The sequence below is a fragment of the Hypanus sabinus genome, chromosome 5 (assembly GCF_030144855.1).
Source record: "Hypanus sabinus isolate sHypSab1 chromosome 5, sHypSab1.hap1, whole genome shotgun sequence".
NCBI classification, from domain to species: domain Eukaryota; kingdom Metazoa; phylum Chordata; class Chondrichthyes; order Myliobatiformes; family Dasyatidae; genus Hypanus; species Hypanus sabinus.
The window spans coordinates 13,971,757-13,992,818 of NC_082710.1; the positions used below are offsets into that span (position 1 = coordinate 13,971,757).

General features: G+C 44.1%; 1 protein-coding gene across 2 annotated transcripts; it reads right to left on the reverse strand.

The window, feature by feature from the left end:
• Positions 1-86: 86 nt before the first annotated feature.
• On the reverse strand, positions 87-20,784 carry fam151b (family with sequence similarity 151 member B). 2 transcript variants are annotated; one of them, XM_059969410.1, is made up of 6 exons: positions 20,554-20,784; positions 19,451-19,573; positions 15,560-15,710; positions 11,072-11,196; positions 7,025-7,169; positions 87-5,937 (listed from the first exon to the last, which is right to left on the reverse strand). In XM_059969410.1, exons 1-6 carry the CDS (start codon positions 20,567-20,569, stop codon positions 5,772-5,774), a joined length of 726 nt encoding a protein of 241 aa, XP_059825393.1. In that variant the 5' UTR covers positions 20,570-20,784; the 3' UTR covers positions 87-5,771. The 2 variants fall into 2 exon arrangements, with proteins under 2 accessions (XP_059825393.1, XP_059825392.1); XM_059969409.1 differs by having other exon boundaries at positions 10,982-11,196; positions 20,554-20,780.
• Positions 20,785-21,062: the final 278 nt, after the last annotated feature.

The following is a 21,062-nucleotide window of genomic DNA, read 5'->3' on the forward strand; positions in this document are numbered from 1 at the left end:
ATTATTTGGCTTCCCATAACTTCAGAACTGCAGGAGAAATTTCACATTTATTACGGGGTGCCATGGCAACATAGTGGTTAGTGCAATGCTAGTGGTTAGTGCCCGGGACATTTTGGGAGTTCCGAGTTCAACTCCGGTGGTGTCTGGAAGGAGTTTGTACGTTCTCCCTGTGACTGCGTGTGTTTCCTCCGGGTGTTCCAGTTTTCTCTCACATTCCAGACATGAATGGGTTAGTAGGTTAGGTGATCATTGTAAACTGTCCTGTGATTCAGTTAATGTTAAATAGATGGGTTGCAGGGTGGGGTGGCTCACTGGGCTGGAAGGGTCCGTTCCATACTGTATCTCCAAACAAATACATAAATAATTTGCAAAATGCCTGTATTTATGGTGAATCATCAGGAGAGTCTCATTACTCAAATCATGCTTTGTATATTGAATACCAGTTGCAGAGGTAATTACTCATTTCCATAGAAATATTGCACTATTTGTGTACATATATCCCTCAGAAATTCAAAGTTCACTTTTGTCATTCAACTATACCTGAATACTGATGAATACAGCTAAACAGCATTACTCCAAAGTCAAGGTGCAAAACACAGTACCAACAGTCTTACACAGCAGAAGTTACATATAAGATATCAGTATGGACACACAAAAAATATATATAGTTCAAGTCCCTGAGTCCCATGAATCTTGCAGCAGTCAGCAGTCAAAACACAATACTGCTTGTCCTCTACCGAATGAACACTGGAGAGCAGCAATGACTCCAGCTTGGGCACCGCCTCCAGTGGAGTGCACCAACTCCAGACACCTTTCTCCTGGGCGGCAGTAAACAGGCGACAACGTGGTTTGAGGCCTAGTTCTCGCTATGACGTCCACCAATAAATCAGTGAATCTGACTTGCAGCATTCCACATTAACAATGTCCAACAGGGTCTTGCAATCATAAGTCAGCCAAGTAAGATGATCAGTCGCTGTTAGACTGCATACTGCTTTCGCGCACCAACTCCTCTGACACCTCTCTGTCGCGGGCAGCAGCACGATCTGCACCAAGTTCAACTCCGTCAGTTTCTCCACCAACGAAAAACTCGCCGATGAGGTAGACCAGCAGTACTTCAAGTTCTTCATATACAGCTGGGCCTTGCCATTGTAAAACAGACACTTTAAAAAGACAGTAACACCTCTGGTTGACATCGTAGAAGCTGCTGTAATTGAGTACGCCATCATCCAATGAAATGTCACATTTAACACACAGTAAACGTAAAATTCAAATTATTGGGTTCATATTTCAAATTTCTTCAATTGAGAGTGAAATTCCACTTTCAGAAATAAGGAGCAAACTTTCATAATTATGGCCAGATAGAAATTCTGTTGAGTGCCTTACATGGTTAGTAACATGTTCCATGAATAGTTCTGAGATAAAGTTGTTAGTGGAGAGTAATGCAGCTAAACAGAAACATAAAAACACGGTCATCCAGAAAATTAGAACAGTTATATATTTTTTTAAACTTCTACTTTGTACTTTAAAGCCCATTAGGAAAACTTGATATTTCTAACTCTAGTTAATATAACACTCCAGGACTTGCACAACCAGGTTCAAGAACAGTTGGGGCAGCGGGGTAGCATAGCGAGTAGCACAACTGTTTACAGTACAGCCACCTGGTTTCAGTTCCCAATGCTGCCTGTAAGAAGTTTGTATGTTTTCCCTTTGAGTGCATGGGTTTCCTCCCACGTTACAAAGACATACTGATTAGTAGGTTAATTGGTCATTGTAAATTGTCACATGATTAAGCTAGGATTAAATTGGGAGATTGCTGGGTGGAACGGCTCAAAGGGCTGTAAGTCCGATTCTGTGCTGTATGTCAACAAAAAAAAATGAAAACTGTTTCTAAGTTTGAAAATGGAGGGCAGGTTGTCTGCAGGCAAGATTAACCAATTAATTCTCTAAGATAGAATCGTTTTAGGGTTCTAAAGTGCATGTTGAAATCTGCATTGTCAAAGGCTCTGCAATTACATAGGTGGTTTATAACAAATTGTTCCATACAATAATCAAGAATCTGATAACAGTGGGGTAAAAGCTGCCCCTGTGCCTGGTGGAACGTGCTATAATGCTTTTGTATCTCCTGTCCAATGGGAGAGGGGAGAAGAGAGAATGTTTTGGGTGGGAGCAGTCTTTGTGCTGACTGCTTTACTGAGGTAGAGAGAATTGTTCATAGAGGGGAGGCTAGTTCCCGTGATGTGTTAAGCTGTGTCCACAGCTTCTGTTTTGTGGTGTTTTAGCCCACAGAGTGAAGCTGCACATGAAGCAGCAGAGCAGATGCTGGGAGACCATCGGCTGTGCGTAATGCTGGGTGCGGCTTCTTGGGCTAGCTCGTGAGTCAGTAGAACTTTGCACAGATGTTTGCTAACGGATGTTTGGTCACGAGCCTCTGCAGAAACAGTTTCACCTTGCCAAGGCTGAATTTTATCAGTATTTCTCAGTACAGTACAGAGTCTTCTTACCAAATAGGTCAAAGGTCCTGTTCAGACTCCTTTGCCCAAGACAACAAATAAAAAAAAATTATACACACAGAGTGTTCTTCATCCTAAAACATCTGTGTACCTGTTTTTACCTTTTCAAGGAACCTTCTTCTTGTCCCAAGAGTTCCTGCATGAAAAGATTTCTTCCGATTGCCTCTCTAGATATTTTCCCAGTCATTCTGAATCTATGACATTGGGTAATGACCCATTTACCAGAGGCTAGTTTTTCCTCTAACAAAGCCCATTTCAAAACCTCCACAGGACAGCTCCTTAACCCTTTCAAAATCTGTATAAAACACTGTAAATACAGATAACTTGCATCATTGTAGGCTCACAATATGCAATCACTAATGTTCCCCAGACTGCAATATACACGGTAGCACTTTGCAATTTATTTAAGCAATCCTCAGATGGGTGATATGACTTTAAAATGGATGGTCCCATTCATATTTATATGTAAATAGCTTAGATGTAAATCCAAGATACTCCACCCACCTTTGCATAACTTTGCAAATGATATTCTTACAACTCACAAGGAATGTGACTTCAGCCAGATAAAAGTGTGTTTTGGCAGTGTATAAAAAGTTAAATTTTCCCAACTCTTTTTCTCTGTGGTCCTTTTGCAGATTTGAACTTTGAATAATGTTGAGTGGCCACTTTATTAGGTACACCAGCTTGTTAATGCAGATATCCAACCAGCGAATTGTGTGGTAGTAACTCAATGCATAAAAGCATCCAGACTTGTTCAGTAGGTTCAGTTGTTGATCAGACCAAACATCAGATTGGGGAAGAACTGTGATCCAAGTGCCTTTGACCATGGAGTGATTGTTGGTGCCAGACAGGGTAGTTTGAGTATCTCAGAAACTGCTTATGCACTGGGATATTCATGTACATCTTTAGAATTTACAGACAATGGTACGAAAAACAAATAAAAAAGTGAGCAGCAGTTCTGTGACGAAATTCCTTGTTGGTGAGAGGCCAGGGGAGAATGGCCAGACTGGTTCGAGTTGACAGAAAGGTGCCATTAGTTTAACCTCACTTTACAACAGTGGTGTGCAGAACAGCATCTCTCAATGCACATGTTGAACCCTGAAGTGGATGGGCCACAACAGCAGATGACCACACTGGTTTCCACCCTTGCACCTAATAAAATAGTCAAAGAGTGACTATTTCAGGAAGAATGCTGAATGAAGCAGAGGCCACAGCATCAGAAACTGGGAGGGGGTGGGCAAGAAGATTCATTTATTTATCACACAAACATCAAGACATACCAGAAAATGTGTCATTTGCTTTGACAACCAACACAACCTAGTGATGTGCTGAAGCAGCCCGTAAGCGTTACCACACATTCCAGTGCCAACACAACATGCCCACAGTGCTTGAAAGAACCACACAGAACACCACAAGTAATAAAAGAAGCCCCTTTCCTGACACACACACTCACTCTCTCACTCCAGCCTCCAGGTTTCAGGCTTCGCTTTCAGGACTTCCGATCAATCTTTGGGTCTGAACTTCAGTATTGACCCCAAGACCCTGGTAACTTGTATGGGTGTGCATCCAGCCCAGGTGTTCCTGTACCATTGCTGGCTTATACCCCACAGTGAGGAAAATGACTAGTGAGGAAAATGACTGCCCCACAAGCATACTATCAGAAGGCTAGATTAGTCCATTAGTTCACAAAATGGACTAATCCAACCTTCTGATAGTATGCTTGTGGGGCATTCATTCTCTCAATCACGAGAGTACGACTGCCCTACTCACAGTGATGGAAGTTAGATCTTTGACAGTGCTTTAAACTGGCTGGTTGGGTCAGGACCAAAGGAGAGGTAAGGCACTTCCCGTCTCTGCTAGCCTGCACGTCACCCTTGGGCAAGGTGTAGCACATGCCTAGCCCTCCGATTAGTCATGTGAAGCTATGAAAAGGGGTGGTGGATGTTTGTATAAGCAGCTGGTGCATATCACAGCCCCTGGTTATGCAACCACTGACGCCAGGCAGACAATCTCTGAAGAATATTGATAATGGCTGGGGTCACCTGTCTTTGCAAAGACACAGCCCAGAAGGCAAAGGTAAGCCACTTCTGTAGAAAAATTTGCAAGAGCACTCATGATCATGGATAAATCATGATCACCCATGCCGTACAACACAGAGTTTATTGAATGAATTATCAACGAATGTTGTCTCACTGACACCCAGTTTGGGTTTTCACAATGATCATTGTCCAGATCTGATCATAGATCTCCTCAAACCTGGACCAAACAGCTGAATTTGAGAATAAGAGGGTTTGCTGTTGACATGAAAGTACCCCAGCAAACTGAAGAGCATGGGTTTCAATGGGAGAAAACTCCAGTATCTAAAATCATCGCTCATATAAAGCAAGGCAGCTGTGATGAGTGGGATTCTCTATGTGTGAGTCTAACTATTCTCTTCAAAGACACTTCAAGAGAGCTGTCCTAATAGTTCCTGTTGTATTCTTATCACCACAATCCCTCGAATCTTTCTGACTCTTCATTTCAGTCACTTGTGCGTCTCCAGTTTTAATCATACCATCGTTTGTTGATGCTTCAGCTTTGGAACTTCCCCTAAAATGCTTCTTGAAATCTGCCTTGTACCTGACATATTTTCTAACTTGGTATCAATCTGAATTTGAGTTACTCTTTGAATTAGCGAGTGAGTGAACAGCATTGTTGCGGGGGCAGGAGCAATTTGAAAGTATTAGGTCTCGTCGGAGTGAGTATTTTTTGAGACAATATACAAAAGGAAGGTGCAATGAGAGTGGCCATTGTGTGAGTGAGCCAGTGTTAGAGTGCTCAGGCTTTGGTGAGAACAGGTGGAGACAAAGGGTCACACACAAAATGCTAGAGGAACTCAGCAGCCAGGCGGTATCTATGGAAAAGAGTAAACAGTCAACATTTCAGGCCAAGACTTCATCAGTCCTCATGAAGGTTCTTAGGCTGAAACATCAACTTCTAGCATCTGTAGATTTTCTCTTGTTTGTGGAGACTGAGGGTACCGAGCTGTCGCTTATTGTTTATTCCTGATTCTGGAGCTTGGGCTTCAAATGTTGGAGCCAAATGTGAGGAAAATGGAAAAGTATGGACATTGTGTAGGTAGAAGAAAGGAGTTTAGTTAGCCATATTAATTTAATTGGTTCCATGAAGGGCCTGTTCCTGTGCTGTGTTCAAGGTCTTACTCCATGTTACTATGTTAAAAGTACTGCAAAAATACGAAGTCTATTTTGTGTTAACTTGCTGTTATACATGGTCTTTAATCTTCTTCTTTACTGCATGCCTTAATTCACTCATTTGAGGTTCAAAAAGATCGTAGTAGATCCTTGATTTGTCAAAGTCCTCTCTGATGGATGACATATCCTGGAGGGAGTAAGAATCTTCTCTCGCTGTCCATACGGTCAGACTGTATCTGCATTAGAAAACACTCTGGATAAAGTGATGATGTAGGGTCAAACCGTCAACGAAACACATCCAGATAATGAACGCTTATTATAACATAGATCAGTACAGGCTCCCTGGCCCAAGATGTTGTGCTGATTCTTTAATCTCCTCTCAGATTAACCTAACCCTTCCTTCCCACATAGCCTTCTATCATTAAAATACAGAAGCTGGAGCATAGTCCCTTCAAACTTGGTCTGCCATCCGATCACAGAGGGTGGTGGCTGGACACAAGAAAGTCTGCAGATGCTGGAAATCCAAAGCATCACACACAAAATGTTGGAGGAAGTCAGCAGGTCAGGCAGTATCTATGGAAGTGAATGTTTCAGGGCAGACCCTTCATCAGGACCTGTTGTCCTGGTGGTGGCTGAAGGCTGTTTCTCAGAATGGAGACCAGTGACTAGTGATGTGCCACAGAGGTCAGTGTTGTGATCCTTGTAATTCGTTATTTATATACAGGATTTCGAGGTGAATGCACCAGGCTTGATTACTACCTTTGTAGTTAATATGAAACAGTGACAGAAGTTATCGTAGATTCCGGGGGGGGGGGGGGGGGGGATCTTGATCAGTTTGGGAAGTGGGCCGAGGGGTGGCAAATGGATTCCAATACAGGTAAGTGTGAGGTGATGCATTTTGGAAACTCAAACCTGTGTAAATCTTATACTGTGAATGGTGGGGCACTTGGGAGTGCAATGGAACAGCAGGACCTAGGTATACAAGGGCATAGTTTGAGGAGAGGGGAAGGATTTAAAAGGAACCTAAGAAGGAAAGTTTTTCAGGCAAGCAGAGGGTGGTGAGTATCTGGAACGAGCTGCCAGAGGAAGTGGTTGAGATAGGTTTACTAGTATCATTTTAAAAACACTTGGACAGGCACATGGAGGGAAGGGGCTTCGAGGGATACAGGCCAAGGACAGAAACTTGGGACTAGCTGTGTGGGCTAGCATGGTCAGTTCAGACTGAGTGGGCTGAAGGGCCTGTATCTGTGCTGTATTGCTCTATAGCTCTAAGAATAGGTTTCATTCAAAGTGAGCCAACTGCTGGCAGAAGAATCCTCCTACCTTTCCGACTGCTGTAATAACCAGTGTAGCTGAGGCCAGGAGGGTGCAACCAGTGCGGCTCTGACAGGGAATGTAACTGGCTGGCACAGCGCCCGACAAACCTCTTCCATCTCCTTCACCATCTCCCAGGTGTAGCCATGATTACCTGTGTTTTCAACAAGACAATTTGGGAGATGTTAAAAAATTCAAGTTTAATCATCATGGGGCAAAAGAGATTGGGCATCAGTTTCCCCAGACAAAGAACAAAGTTACGCTGCTCGACACCTCCTAATGCCACAATGGATGGTCCGAAGGCTGGCTGTGAAAGGAGGACGGTTGGACATGGGGCTAACAACCCCATCCTGTTAAAAACGCAGAACTGCAGAAACGCCAACAGAAGCTCCAAAGACGTCTCTCTTGGGAGGAGGAGGATCTTTGCCTAGAAGATGTATGAAAGCAGAAGCCACAGGGCCGATCAGCCTTCGGCCCAGGTCCGAGGTCTCTGGTGAGCGGCCTATGCCCCAGTAGGGGGGATGAGCTTAAGAAAAGGGATATGACACCCTCCAGGCAGCAGCCGATGACTGGACAAGAACAATCTGAGCAGAACATACACCACCCACTTCCTTTAAAAATATGAATGTATAAATTTATTGCAGTAAAACATTCAAGGACGTGTGCAAATATTTTGATTAATCACAGAAAATGGAAGTTTTTATTATAGAAAAATGTATGGATGTATTTGCATATTTCACTGTGAATACAGTTTGATTAATAAAGTGAGACTTGGCAAAGGTAACGTGTTTCAGATGCTCAATATATAAAACAATATTGAAGCCATGCATTGTTATCGTGGTAAATAAACATAAGCCCCATGTTAACCTAACAATCATCTCTACAACAGTCAATAAACATTCCCTTTTTACTTTGGCTAATTCGTACATTACTGATCACATTTCTGAGCTCTACAAAACCCGGTCTGGCGGTTAGAGGCCCGTCACGCTGGAGGTTCAAAGGTTCATTTATTATCAAAATACACAACTCTGAAATTCTTCTTCTTCAAATAGCCATGAAACCAAGAAAAAAAAAGAAAGGGAGCACGATATCAACCCCCAAATCCCTTTTCCCCACAAAAACGATCAGGCACATTGACCCCCAAAACCCACCCCCCCATTGCACACAAAAGAAAAACTGAGAAAGATCAGGCGAAAAACACAGAATACAAAAAACACCATTAGACTGAAAAAAAGTCCACAGTCCAAAATACCAAGGCAACAGGTTCTCCCTCTCTGTAACAGAGCGATCTCACCAGTGATAAAAGACAGTCTCCCCTCTCTGTAACAGAGCGATCTCACCAGTGATAAAAGACAGTCTCCCCTCTCTGTAACAGAGCGATCTCACCAGTGATAAAAGACAGTCTCCCCTCTCTGTAACAGAGCGATCTCACCAGTGATAAAAGACAGTCTCCCCTCTCTGTAACAGAGCGATCTCACCAGTGATAATAGACAGTCTCTACTCTCTGTAACAGAGCGATCTCACCAGTGATAATAGACAGTCTCCCCTCTCTGTAACAGAGCGATCTCACCAGTGATAATAGACAGTCTCCCCTCTCTGTAACAGGGCGATCTCACCAGTGATAATAGACAGTCTCCCCTCTCTGTATCAGAACAATCTCACCAGTGATAATAGACAGAGCAATCTCACCAGTGATAATAGACAGTCTCCTCTCTCTGTAACAGAGCGATCTCACCAGAGATAAAAGACAGTCTCCTCTCTCTGTAACAGAGCGATCTCACCAGTGATAAAAGACAGTCTCCCCTCTCTGTAACAGAGCGATCTCACCAGTGATAAAAGACAGTCTCCTCTCTCTGTAACAGAGCGATCTCACCAGTGATAAAAGACAGTCTCCCCTCTCTGTAACAGAGCGATCTCACCAGTGATAAAAGACAGTCTCCCCTCTCTGTAACAGAGCGATCTCACCAGTGATAATAGACAGTCTCCCCTCTCTGTAACAGGGCGATCTCACCAGTGATAATAGACAGTCTCCCCTCTCTGTAGCAGAGCGATCTCAGCAGTGATAATAGACAGTCTCCCCTCTCTGTATCAGAACAATCTCACCAGTGATAATAGACAGAGCAATCTCACCAGTGATAAAAGACAGTCTCCTCTCTGTGTAACAGAGCGATCTCACCAGTGATAAAAGACAGTCTCCTCTCTCTGTAACAGAGCGATCTCACCAGTGATAAAAGACAGTCTCCCCTCTCTGTAACAGAGCGATCTCACCAGTGATAAAAGACAGTCTCCCCTCTCTGTAACAGAGCGATCTCACCAGTGATAATAGACAGTCTCCCCTCTCTGTAACAGGGCGATCTCACCAGTGATAATAGACAGTCTCCCCTCTCTGTAGCAGAGCGATCTCAGCAGTGATAATAGACAGTCTCCCCTCTCTGTATCAGAACAATCTCACCAGTGATAATAGACAGAGCAATCTCACCAGTGATAAAAGACAGTCTCCTCTCTGTGTAACAGAGCGATCTCAGCAGTGATAAAAGACAGTCTCCTCTCTCTGTAACAGAGCGATCTCACCAGTGATAAAAGACAGTCTCCTCTCTGTGTAACAGAGCGATCTCACCAGTGATAATAGACAGTCTCCTCTCTCTGTAACAGAGCGATCTCACCAGTGATAATAGACAGTCTCCTCTCTCTGTAACAGGGCGATCTCACCAGAGATAAAAGACAGTCTCCCCTCTCTGTAGCAGAGCAATCTCACCAGTGATAATAGACAGTCTCCTCTCTCTGTAGCAGAGCGATCTCAGCAGTGATAAAAGACAGTCTCCTCTCTCTGTAACAGGGCGATCTCACCAGAGATAAAAGACAGTCTCCTCTCTCTGTAACAGAGCGATCTCACCAGTGATAAAAGACAGTCTCCTCTCTCCGTAGCAGAGCAATCTCACCAGTGATAAAAGACAGTCTCCCCTCTCTGTAACAGGGCGATCTCACCAGAGATAAAAGACAGTCTCCCCTCTCTGTAACAGAGCGATCTCACCAGTGATAATAGACAGTCTCCTCTCTCTGTAGCAGAGCAATCTCACCAGTGATAAAAGACAGTCTCCCCTCTCTGTAACAGAGCGATATCACCAGTGATAATAGACAGTCTCCTCTCTCTGTAACAGGGCGATCTCACCAGAGATAAAAGACAGTCTCCTCTCTCTGTAACAGAGCGATCTCACCAGAGATAAAAAGGCAAGCAGTCGGCATTTCAATCTCCCATATCATTTAATCAGCGAACAATGAAAGCTTTAATAGGTGAAATGGAGTCAAACATTGACTCACAGCCCTCTCACCACGAGGTTCCCACATGCTGCCTCTGCCACCCGGAATCCTCTCTGAAATCGCAGATCGCTGAAACACCCAAACCATCTCCAAGCTGCAAATCACAGGCTTCAACGGCTCCAGAATCATTCAAGACAAAGACCAATTAACCGACCAAACAGAACATCTTTGGAATGTGGGAGGAAACGCATGGACTCACTGCAAGGCCATGCAAACTTCTTACAGACAGCGTCGGAATTGAACTCTGAACTGCGACGCTTTGAGCTGTAATGGTGTCACGCTAAACACTCCACTGGTTGTATGCTGGCTACGTGTTGTTCTGCTGAACGTTGTGGGCATGCTATGTTGATGCAGGGAGGAGGTATAGTGGCCTGAAGATCCACACTCAGAATTTTAAGAACAGCTCTTCCCCTCCACCATCAGATTTCCAAATGGCCCAAGAACACGACCTCATTATTCCTCTTTTGAACTGTTTTATCGTAACTTACAGTAAATTATGCAGTATATACCTGCACTACGCTGCTGCCACAAAACAACAAATTTTGCGACTAACATCAGTGACAATAAACCTGATTCCGATTCTGACAGAGGCTTGATCTGTGGATTTATCTGCGTGAAATTATTGGTATAACCCTTCACAAAGTTTACCTTGATTTTGAACAACTGGCAAGGTGGTTGTCCATCCCAGGGACAGGGTTACATCTGTCAAGTGTGAAGTCACTATGTGCAGAAACTCACTTGCGATTCTTTCAGAACTGTTCCCACCTGGTCCAGGGAGCACATCCGCATTGATCCAGACAGGACGGGCGAGACAGTGTTTCATTGACAGTAACGTTTTCATAGCTGGTTCCACTGCTGATAAACTTCAAATATAATAAAGTATTGATTTGAATAAACTTCAAAAATAACAACATATTGCATATTAATACAAAGTGGTTTCATTTTACACAAACATAGACAATAACATAAATAAGTCTAATAAAATTGTAGCTAATGTTGGCTGAGATAACTACTGTTCCCTATTTACCTGCCTTTGATACTCTTTGGCTTGTCAAGAAGCAATGCCTTAGCAACTTATAGACTCTTCCTACACCCACCTTTCACTTGCTATTCACTATTTCCACCCAAAGCAATTCCACAACGCCATCCATTGCATCCATTTCACTACTGATTCTGGTGTCATCCCCCTTTCCCATTTTCTACCTCTCACTGCTATGGTTGGAAGTTCCCACCTGTTTCAAAAAGGCAACAATTATACACCTACGTAAGAAAAGCAGTGTAAGCTGCTTTAATAGCTATTGCCCGGTAACATTCACATCTATGGTGATGAAGTGCTTTGAGGGTTGGTCATAACTAGACCGAGCTCCTGCCTCAGCAAGGACCTGGACCCACTGCAATTTACCTATCACCACAATAGGTCAATGGCAGACACAATCTCAATGGCTCTTCACATGGCCTGAGACCACCTGGACAATGTAAACACCTATGTCAGGATTCTGTTCGTTGACTATTATTCCCACAGTCCTGATTGAGAAGTTACAGAACCTGGGCCTCTGTACCTCCCTCAGCAAATGGATCCCCGACTTCCTAACCAGAAGACCACAATCTGTGCGGATTAATGATAATATCTCCTCCTCGCTGACGATCAACACTGGTGCACCTCAGGGGTGTGTGTTTAGTCTATTACTCTTCTCCCTCCATACCCATGATTCTGTGGCTAGGTATAGCTCAAATGCCATCTATAAATTTGCTGATGGGATACAATCTACTGATGATTGGTAGAATCTCAGATGGAGACAAGAGGGCATACAGGGGCGAGATATACCAGCTAGCTAAGCGGTGTCACAGCAAAACCTTGCACTCAATATCAGTAAGATGAAAGAGCTGATTGTGGACTTCAGGAAGGGCAAGATGTGGGAACATGAACCAATCCTCACAGAGGGATCAGAAGTGGAGAGAGTGAGCAACTTGGGTGTCAAGATTTCTGAGGATCTAACCTGGTCGTAACATATCGATGTAGCTATAAAGAAGGTAAGACAGCGGCTAAATTTCACTAGGAGTTTCAAGAAGTTTGGTTTGTCCAACTAAAACACTCAAAAACTATTATAGATGTACGGATGCTGCTTGTAGATGTGCCTGTGATGGACTGGGCTGTATCCACCCACTTTCCACAGACTTCTCCATTCCTGGGCATTGGTATTTCCATACCAGGCCATGATACTGCACACAATACTTTCCACTGTGCATCTATAGTGCTTGTCAAAGTTTGTGGTGTCTAGGCAAAGAAACTATGTCTGTGTTGTAGCTGTTAGGTCATACACCTCTGTTACTATCTGTGTTATAAGTGTACATTCACTTAAGAGAGCTTTAAGCTTTGAATTTCTACAGTTTTTACTTAGTCCAGTTTATTTTCTGCTGTATAACCTTGCTTATCGAAGCTGTCCTTTTTCTGTCAGACTGTGATCTTCAGTTCTCTCTCACTATCCTATATCACTACTCCCCCACTTCCTTCTGACTTATTAAATGTCCCATCACTGGATCCTCTCTATGACTCATTAAAGCACTATTTAAAATTGCACTTCATTGCTAACCACCAATTGAACTGATCAGCATTCATTCAATAGATATCAAAACCAAGCTCCCAACAAAAAGAGTGAAAAGAGCACACCAGGCCCTTTGGCCCATCTTGTCTGCGCTGAACTACTAATCTGCCGAGTCCCATTGACCTGCACCCAAACTATAGCTCTTCATACACTTGGCATCCATGTACCCATCCAACTTTCTCCTAAATGGTGAAATAAAACCACATCTACCACTTCGGCTGGCAGCTGGATCCACACTCTCACCAGCCTCTGGGTGAAGAGCTTCCCCCTTGTGTTCTCCTGAAATATTTTGCCTTTCACCTACTTATTTATGTATTTGGTGATGCAGCACGTATTAGGCCCTTCTGGCCCTACCAGCCATGCTACCCCCGCAACCCAATAAACCCTAACCTAATCACAGGACAAGTTACAGTTACCAATTAACCTATCCAGTACATCTTTGGATTATAGGAGGAAACCAGAGGACCCAGTGAAAACACACAGATTCCACTGCGAGGATAAACTGACCCTCACCAACGCTCTGTACAACTTCAACATAAATCCCATCTCCTGTACTCAATTCTTTGATTTATGAAACCCTAAGTGCCAGAAGGTTTGGTATGGGCCCCCAGAAAGTTGTGCCGAACATGTCCCTACCTTAGAAATTACTATGCTTACCTACAGCCCTCTATTTTTCTAAGCTCCATGTACCTATCCAAAAGTCTCTTAAAAGACCCTATTGTATCTGCCTCTACCACCGTTGCCAGCAGCCCATTCCACGCACTCACCACTTTGAGTAAAAAGCTTAACCCTGACATCACTTAAGAATCCTAAGAATGTTTTATAGGGGCACAATTGAGAGCATCCTGACTGGCTGCATCACTGCCTGGTATGGGAACTGTACCTCCCTCAATTACAGGACTCTGCAGAGAGTGGTGCGGACAGCCCAGTGCATCAGTAGCTGTAAACTTCCCATGATTCAGGACATTTACAAGGACAGGTGTGTAAAAAGGGCCCATAGGATCACTGGGGACCCAAGCTATTTCAACCACAATCTATTCCAGCTGTTACCATCCGGGAAATGGTACGGCAGCATAAAAGCCAGGACCAACAGGCTCCGGGACAGCTTCTTCCACCAGGACATCAGACTGATGAACTCACACTGCCTTGAGTGCACTCTATATTACATTGACTGTTCTATTTATTATAAATTACTATGATTGTACATTGCACATTTAGACAGAGACGTAACATAAAGATTTTTACTCCTCATGTACATGAAGGATGTAAGTAATAAAGTTAATTCAATTCAAAAATATCTACCTGTCACACCACTTTCAAAGAATTATGAATTTGCCCATTCCCAGTTCCCTCTGTTCAACCACACTCTCTTGTATCCTCCCGCTCACCATGTGTCCTACCCTGGTTTGTCCTTGGAAAGTGCAACACCTCACACTGGTCTCCATTAAATCATATCTAACATTTTCCAGTCCATTTTTATAGTCAGTCTACATTAAAGTTCAAGTTGAAGTTGAAGTTTAATTGTCAGTCACCATACATGAGAAAGAACATTCCTCAGGGTCAAGATGCAAAGCGCAGTACATAGCCACACACAGCACATATAACACATAGAGTTATGATGGCAGAAAAACAACAGCCCAGGTCTCTGAGTCTCATTGTGTGTAGACTGATGGTGCAGCAGTCATGTGCTAGTGCAGCCGCAGTCAAATGCAATCCAACTTGTCTTCCACTGAGTGACAACTAGAGGGCAGCACTAACAGGAGGGCCAGCCCCAACCTAGCATGGAGTCCATGTCACTCCCACACCAGACCCGGCATCTCCTTCCCTGGGCAACCCCCCACGACATGAGGGCCTGGTCTGCAGAACAACCGAAGCCGCACAGCTCCCACGCCATCGGTCTCGTCAGTAAATCGGTTAACCAGACTTGCAGTATTCTACATTTACATCTAACAGGGTCATGTAATCACAAGAAAATGCCCCAAGACAATTATTTCCATCAATTGTTGGACCGAGGACCGTCTCTGCGCATTGCCACTCATGCCTTTAATAAGAACATAAGAAATAGGACCAGGAGTACGCCATCTAGCCCGTTGAGCCTGCTCCGCCATTCAATAAGATCATGGTTAATCTGGCCATGGACTCATCTCCACTTACCTGCCTTTTCCCCATAGCCCTTAATTCCCCTACTATGCAAAAATCTATCCAACCTTATCTGAAATATATTTACTGAGGTAGCCTCCACTGCTTCAACTGGCAGAGCATTCCACAGGTTCGCCACTCTCTGGGAAAAGCAGTTCATCCTCATCTCCGTCCTAAATCTACCCCACCCCCTGAATCTTGAGGCTATGTCCCCTAGTTCTAGTAGCCCCCTTGTTTTCCCTCCTTGAGTGGCTGAAGTCGGCAGTAACTCAGTAGCAACAAGCCCAGCTCCAGCACCACCAAGCAACTCACTAGTAGGACAAACCTACAGCAGTTGTTCTCAATATCCAGCAGTGCCTTGTGATCGCACAAAAGATGCAAAGGACAAACAACTACACCTTTGTTTGGACCCAGAGAGGCTGCAGCAACTGAGTGCCTTAACGGCAGTCCCACTGCAAGCTTAGTCGAGATTTGGTGGTTGTACCTCTTAAAATCCAGCTTGATGCCTTTATCTGACTGTAGCACCTCATTCAACCAGTTTTGCAATGTGTTGTCACTGTCGGTTTCAGGAGGATGGGCCATAATTGGCCCTTGGCTTCCAAAAACAACATCTGCTTCGATCATGTGTGCATCACCTATGTTAATGTAAAAATAAGGATCTGTTAGTGATGGTCATCTAATGTTTCTGGTCTTCATTGCAAAGCACAAATTTCATTTCACTTCCAAGAACATTAGATCACCGGCCTGTTAAATCATCTTTGAATGTAATGAGGACCTACCCAAACGTTACAGGAAAGCCAGCTTCCACCTATCATAAACTAATGTGCAATGTAGCATCTTTCAGACCTAAAGTAGAAAGTTGCCCTGAAAATGCTTTAAGCACCAGTGATCAGAAACTTAATTATTGTGCATTACACCACTGGTGTTTAGGGCAGCAATGAAGGTCCTCCATCTCCCGCGGTGTTCAGGGCTTCCTTCATCGTGTCTGTAGCTTCCTCTCGGTTTTCACTACTGTCAGTCATGCAAGTCCCGGTTGGAGACTCAGGAATACCATCGCACTCTGATGTAGAAAGATTCTTCATTGCTGTCCCTGCGACGATTTGTTTGACCCATCAGGGTTGTTAGCCCTGAGCTGAACCCCTGAACCTGGAGGACCGGTGGACCGCTCTTAGTCTGACCTCTACCCTTTGACCTGTTTGGCATGGGTGACTCTACCAAGAGCCAAAGCATAACACCCTGACTCCAACCAACATAGCTCTCTGGGTCATTGAGGCCCACAAGCCTCCAAACCCAGTGATCATGTTGTGGTTCTCTTGGAGGAGTGATCAGAAAATCAAGGTTCAATTCCCACCACTGTCTGTAAGGAGCTTATACATTTCCCCCGTGACAGTGTGGGTTTCCTCCCATATTCCAAAAGGCAGCCTAGTCAGGGTTAGTGGGTTATGGGCATGCTATGTTGGTCCCGGAAGCACCATACTGGCTGTTGATGAAAATGACACAGTTCAGTGTATGCTTCATTGTGCACACAACTAACAAAAGTTAATCTTTAATCATTGAATGTTGCTCCATTTTACCCCTTTCTCTCTAGGGAAGTAATGGTACACTGAAGGAATACATTTCCCAGCCAAGAGGCTAAGAATTCTGTGGAAATTCAGTCTGCTTCTGGAACTTAATGAAATTCTGACAGTGCAGAGTCATTACCAACTCAGTGGTCTGGGTCTTCCGTTTGCAATTCAGTTGTAATACTTGTAAGGTAAACTGTCAGCCTCAGGACTGAAATTCCAGTTGATATCAATGCCTATGAAAAACTTCCAGTCCGAAACAGCAGAATGTGTGACCTCCCACTAATGCATAAACTACGCCTTAAATTCCATCAGCCAGCTGGTATCTTGCCTCCCTTTCCGTCTACCATAATCTAACACATCTAAATCGAAATAAGACGGCACCAATGAACCCTTAAGAGCCAAAGAAACGCGAGCCAATAGAATTCAGAAGTCAACTGCCAATCAACATCAAGACAAGCGAATGGGGTTCTACATAAACGCAAGCACTCCCAGAGAGAAACACCAACAACTGCACACAGAAGATGTCACCTCAACTGGTGATGAAATGTCTGAAAGTTAATTATCAAACTTGGTGAACACCGCAACATCAAATATCTAAATCCCTCTGTAACAGAGGGTTTGGGTAGCGGGGTGGAGATACATCTCTACCAAAGGGGTGTAAGGCTCTCCTTCCCTTGCTAGCCTGAAGGCTATCCTTGGGCAAGGTGTAGTACCTGCTGAACTCCTCGATCAGGGTCACATGAAGTCATGGGAGCAGGTTGTGACGATCGTATGATCAGCTGGTGTAGAACACAAGTCCTGTTTATGTGACCACTAACACCAGGCGGTCAATCTCTGAACAGTATTCATAATGGCTGAGGTCACCCATCTTGTAAAGACACTGCCCAGAAGGCAATGGCAAACCATTTCTGTAGAAAAAATTGCCAAGAACAGTCATGGAAAGACCATGATTGCCCATGACACACAACAAAAAAAAGTAGAGAATTATAAAGATGTAAACATCACCGTGTAATGATATTTCCCTCTTTCTAGTACTAAATGGTCAACTACTTATTCTGATATTCCACCCTATCCATTTCAGTCCTCTAGCGAGGAAAATCAGCCTGCCAGCATGAGTGTCGGTCTCTCTCATTTCAATGGTATCATCTTGTATCCTTCTAAATCCAGTCAATATAATTCAGGCTTACTGTCATGTAAATAAAATTGTTCCTCTGGGGCCAAGATGCAAAACACACTACATATAGTCAAACACAGCACATACAGTTCCCAAGTAATATTAGCACAAGTCCCTGAGTTGCATGGCCTGAAGATTGACAGGTTGACAGAGTGTGAGTTGCATGATTAAGTAAGACAATATAATGTTACTGGCACCATTATAATAAAAAAAAGCAGCTGTGTAAATATGTGAAACAGCAACAATAAAAGATGAAAAGTGACCAGTGCAGGATGAGAGTGTGTCTGTGAGTTGGGGAGTGGGGAGGGACTGGCAGGGCATTCAGACAAGTTTAAGTATTTACATATTGATCAGTTTGACTCAATCTCTCTTCAGTCGACAATTCTCTATTCTAGAAATTAATCAATTGAATTTGCATCATACTCCCTTCTTTGGTGAAGAATAGAAATGAAGTCTACCAATGTTTAGTGAAGATGTTTTGTAATTTTGGCCTCCAATCCACTTACAATAAAGGCTGACATACCATCTCCTTTAAGTAAAATCAGAGTCCCCTGTTTATCTCTCCGCAGATGCTGCCTGACTTGCTGAGTGCTTCTAGCACTTTCTTTTTACTTCAGATTTCCAGCACATGCAGTGTTTTATCTCTCAATCCATTTCAAAGTTCAAAATAAATTTATTATCAAAGTAAATATACCATATACAACCCAGAGATTCATTTTCTTGCGGGCAGCCACAGCAAAAAATAAAGAAATACAACAGAATCGATAAAAAAAACCACACATAATAAAGACCAATAAATATCCGATGTGCAAAAGAGGAAATATCACTCAAATAATAAAAAACTAAACATATAATACTGAGGACATAGCTGCAGAGTTTACAGGCCACAGAGTCAGTTCAGTGTTGAGGCAAGTGAAGCGATCCGCCCCAGTCCAGGAGCCCGATCGCTGTTTAGCAACAATTGTTCCTGAAGATAGGCCAGGAACATGGCCCGTAGATTGATGGTACATGGATGGTGTTCTGGAACCACAATTCTGCAAGAACAAGCAGCCCCATGTAGGGGACCTTGTCAAAGGCCTTCTGAAAATCCAAGTATACAACTTCAACCAACACTCCTTTGTCTATCCTGTTAGCTATTTCCTCAAAGAATTCCAACAGATTTGTTAGACAAGATTTCTCCTCTAAGGCTACTAAGCTGATTTTGGTCTATTTTATCATTGCCTCCAAGCACTCTGAAACCTCATCCTTCATAATGGATCCCAACACAGAGGTCAGGCTAACTGGCCGATAATTCCTTTCTTCTGCCTCCTTTCCTTCTTGAGAAGTTGAGTCACATTTGCAGTTTTCTAGATACCATTCCAGTATCTAGTGATTTTAGAAAGACCATTATTCATACCTCCACAATCCCTTCAGCCACCTCTTTCAGCACCTAGACCAACTGATCTAAGTGACTTATCTAGCTTCAAACCTTTCAGCTCCCCATGCACCTTGTCCTTAGTAATAACAACTACACACACTTCTGCCCACTGACACTCTTGAATTTCTGGCATAGTTTGTTCTACCTAGATATTTACTTTCTACACCTTTTCCTTTACACACAGATGATTGCATCCCTGCTGTCATTATAATATCTTACTGTTCAGTGCTTCTTTCATTCGAGCTTTTCTGTTTGCAGCGTGATACCAGATGATTTCCAGGGCATCCTTTGAGTGTATTCTTCTTTTCTTAAAGAAGTACTCCACTGCATCTTCTCCTCCACCTAACCAATAGAACAGTTTTAGGGTTGTTACCATTGGGGAAAATACATTTCAAGTCAAATCGAGTCACTTTATTGTCATTTCGACCATAACTGCTGGTTCAGTACATAGTAAAAATGAGACATTTTTTCAGGACTATGGTGTTACATGATACAGTACAAAAACTGGACTGAACTATGTAAAAAAAACCAACACAGAATAAAACTACACTAGACTACAGACCTACCCAGGACTGCATAAAGTGCACAAAACAGTGCAGGCATTACAATAAATAATAAACAAGAAACAGGGCAGTAAGGTGTCAGTCCAGGCTCTGAGCATTGAGGAGTCTGATAGCTTGGAGGAAGAAACTATTACATAGTTTGGTCATGAGAGCCCAAATGCTTCGGTGCCTTTTCCCAGACGGCAGGAGGGAGAAGAGTTTATATGAGGGGTGTCTGGAGTCCTTCATAATGCTGTTTGCACTGATCTTTCAAACACAGAATGGGTTCCATACCCACGTTAAAGGGAACCGCTGAGATATTCACAAGGGTCATTAGTGGAAAGGATTTCAGATGTTTTTGAGGTAATCTCTAATCGAGTTCAAACAGAAATGCATTAATCATTTTAAAACATTTGCTGGGCTTCTGTTCAGCGGGGGATCCATTCACCTTGGCTCTGGGCAGGAATTGGTGAGTCCCACAACACATTGACCAGGGGAAGGTGGGTCTAGGATGCAGTGACCATCACCGGGGGAGGGGCAGCGTAGGTTGTGTGGGGTTTGGAGCCCCGGACACATGTCCGGGGGTGGAGGGTCCTGGCCAGCTCTGTCTGCGGCCTGCTGACTGAAGACTCGCTCCGCGCTGCCGATTACTGACTCGCACCACTCCCTCTCCCTGCTTTCGAGTTCACACCGTCCCTCGTCCCCCTGGGCTGCGGCCTCCTACCCTCCCCCCTTCCTTCCAAGGGCCTTCGAGCCCCGTCCCCCCGAGATCAACACAACCTGCATCGGTTTCCATGCTCTCTCTGTTCCCGGCGCCTTCTGCTGCCTCTACCGGTGACCCGGTTTATCCGGAGCCGTCCCTGCGCGGCAGACAGCGGAGACACCAGCATCTGTGGGGCTTTTCAGCCGAGACCCTTCATCTGCGCTGGGAAGGTGGTGTTGGGGGGCTGAGGGAAGAGGGACTGGCGGGTGACAAGTGAGTCCTGGCGAGGGAACGGCTAGCGAGCGGTGAAGGATGATGCCAGAAACTGGAAGTGATGGTGGGGAAGGCAACAGCCTGGAGAAGATAGAATCTGGTATAGACACTGAGCCATGGAATAAAGGGAAGGGAGAAAGAGGAGTGGTGAGGGGGGCACAGATAAACATTTGGGGGGGGGGATTAGGGAAATGGTTACCCAAAGATAGAGACATTGATGTTGATGCCGTCAGGGTGGAGGCCACCAAGCAGGAATACCAATTGTTATTGCTTTAACCTGCATCTGGCATCAAAACGGCAGTGGTGGAAGTCG

Coding starts and splice junctions, on each gene's coding strand:
- fam151b (XM_059969409.1), bottom strand. Junction 7,170..10,981: donor GCCAGTTGTTCAAAATCAAG/GTAAACTTTGTG, acceptor TTGAAAACACAG/GTAATCATGGCTACACCTGG. Junction 5,938..7,024: donor TTATTACAGCAGTCGGAAAG/GTAGGAGGATTC, acceptor TTTCTAATGCAG/ATACAGTCTGACCGTATGGA.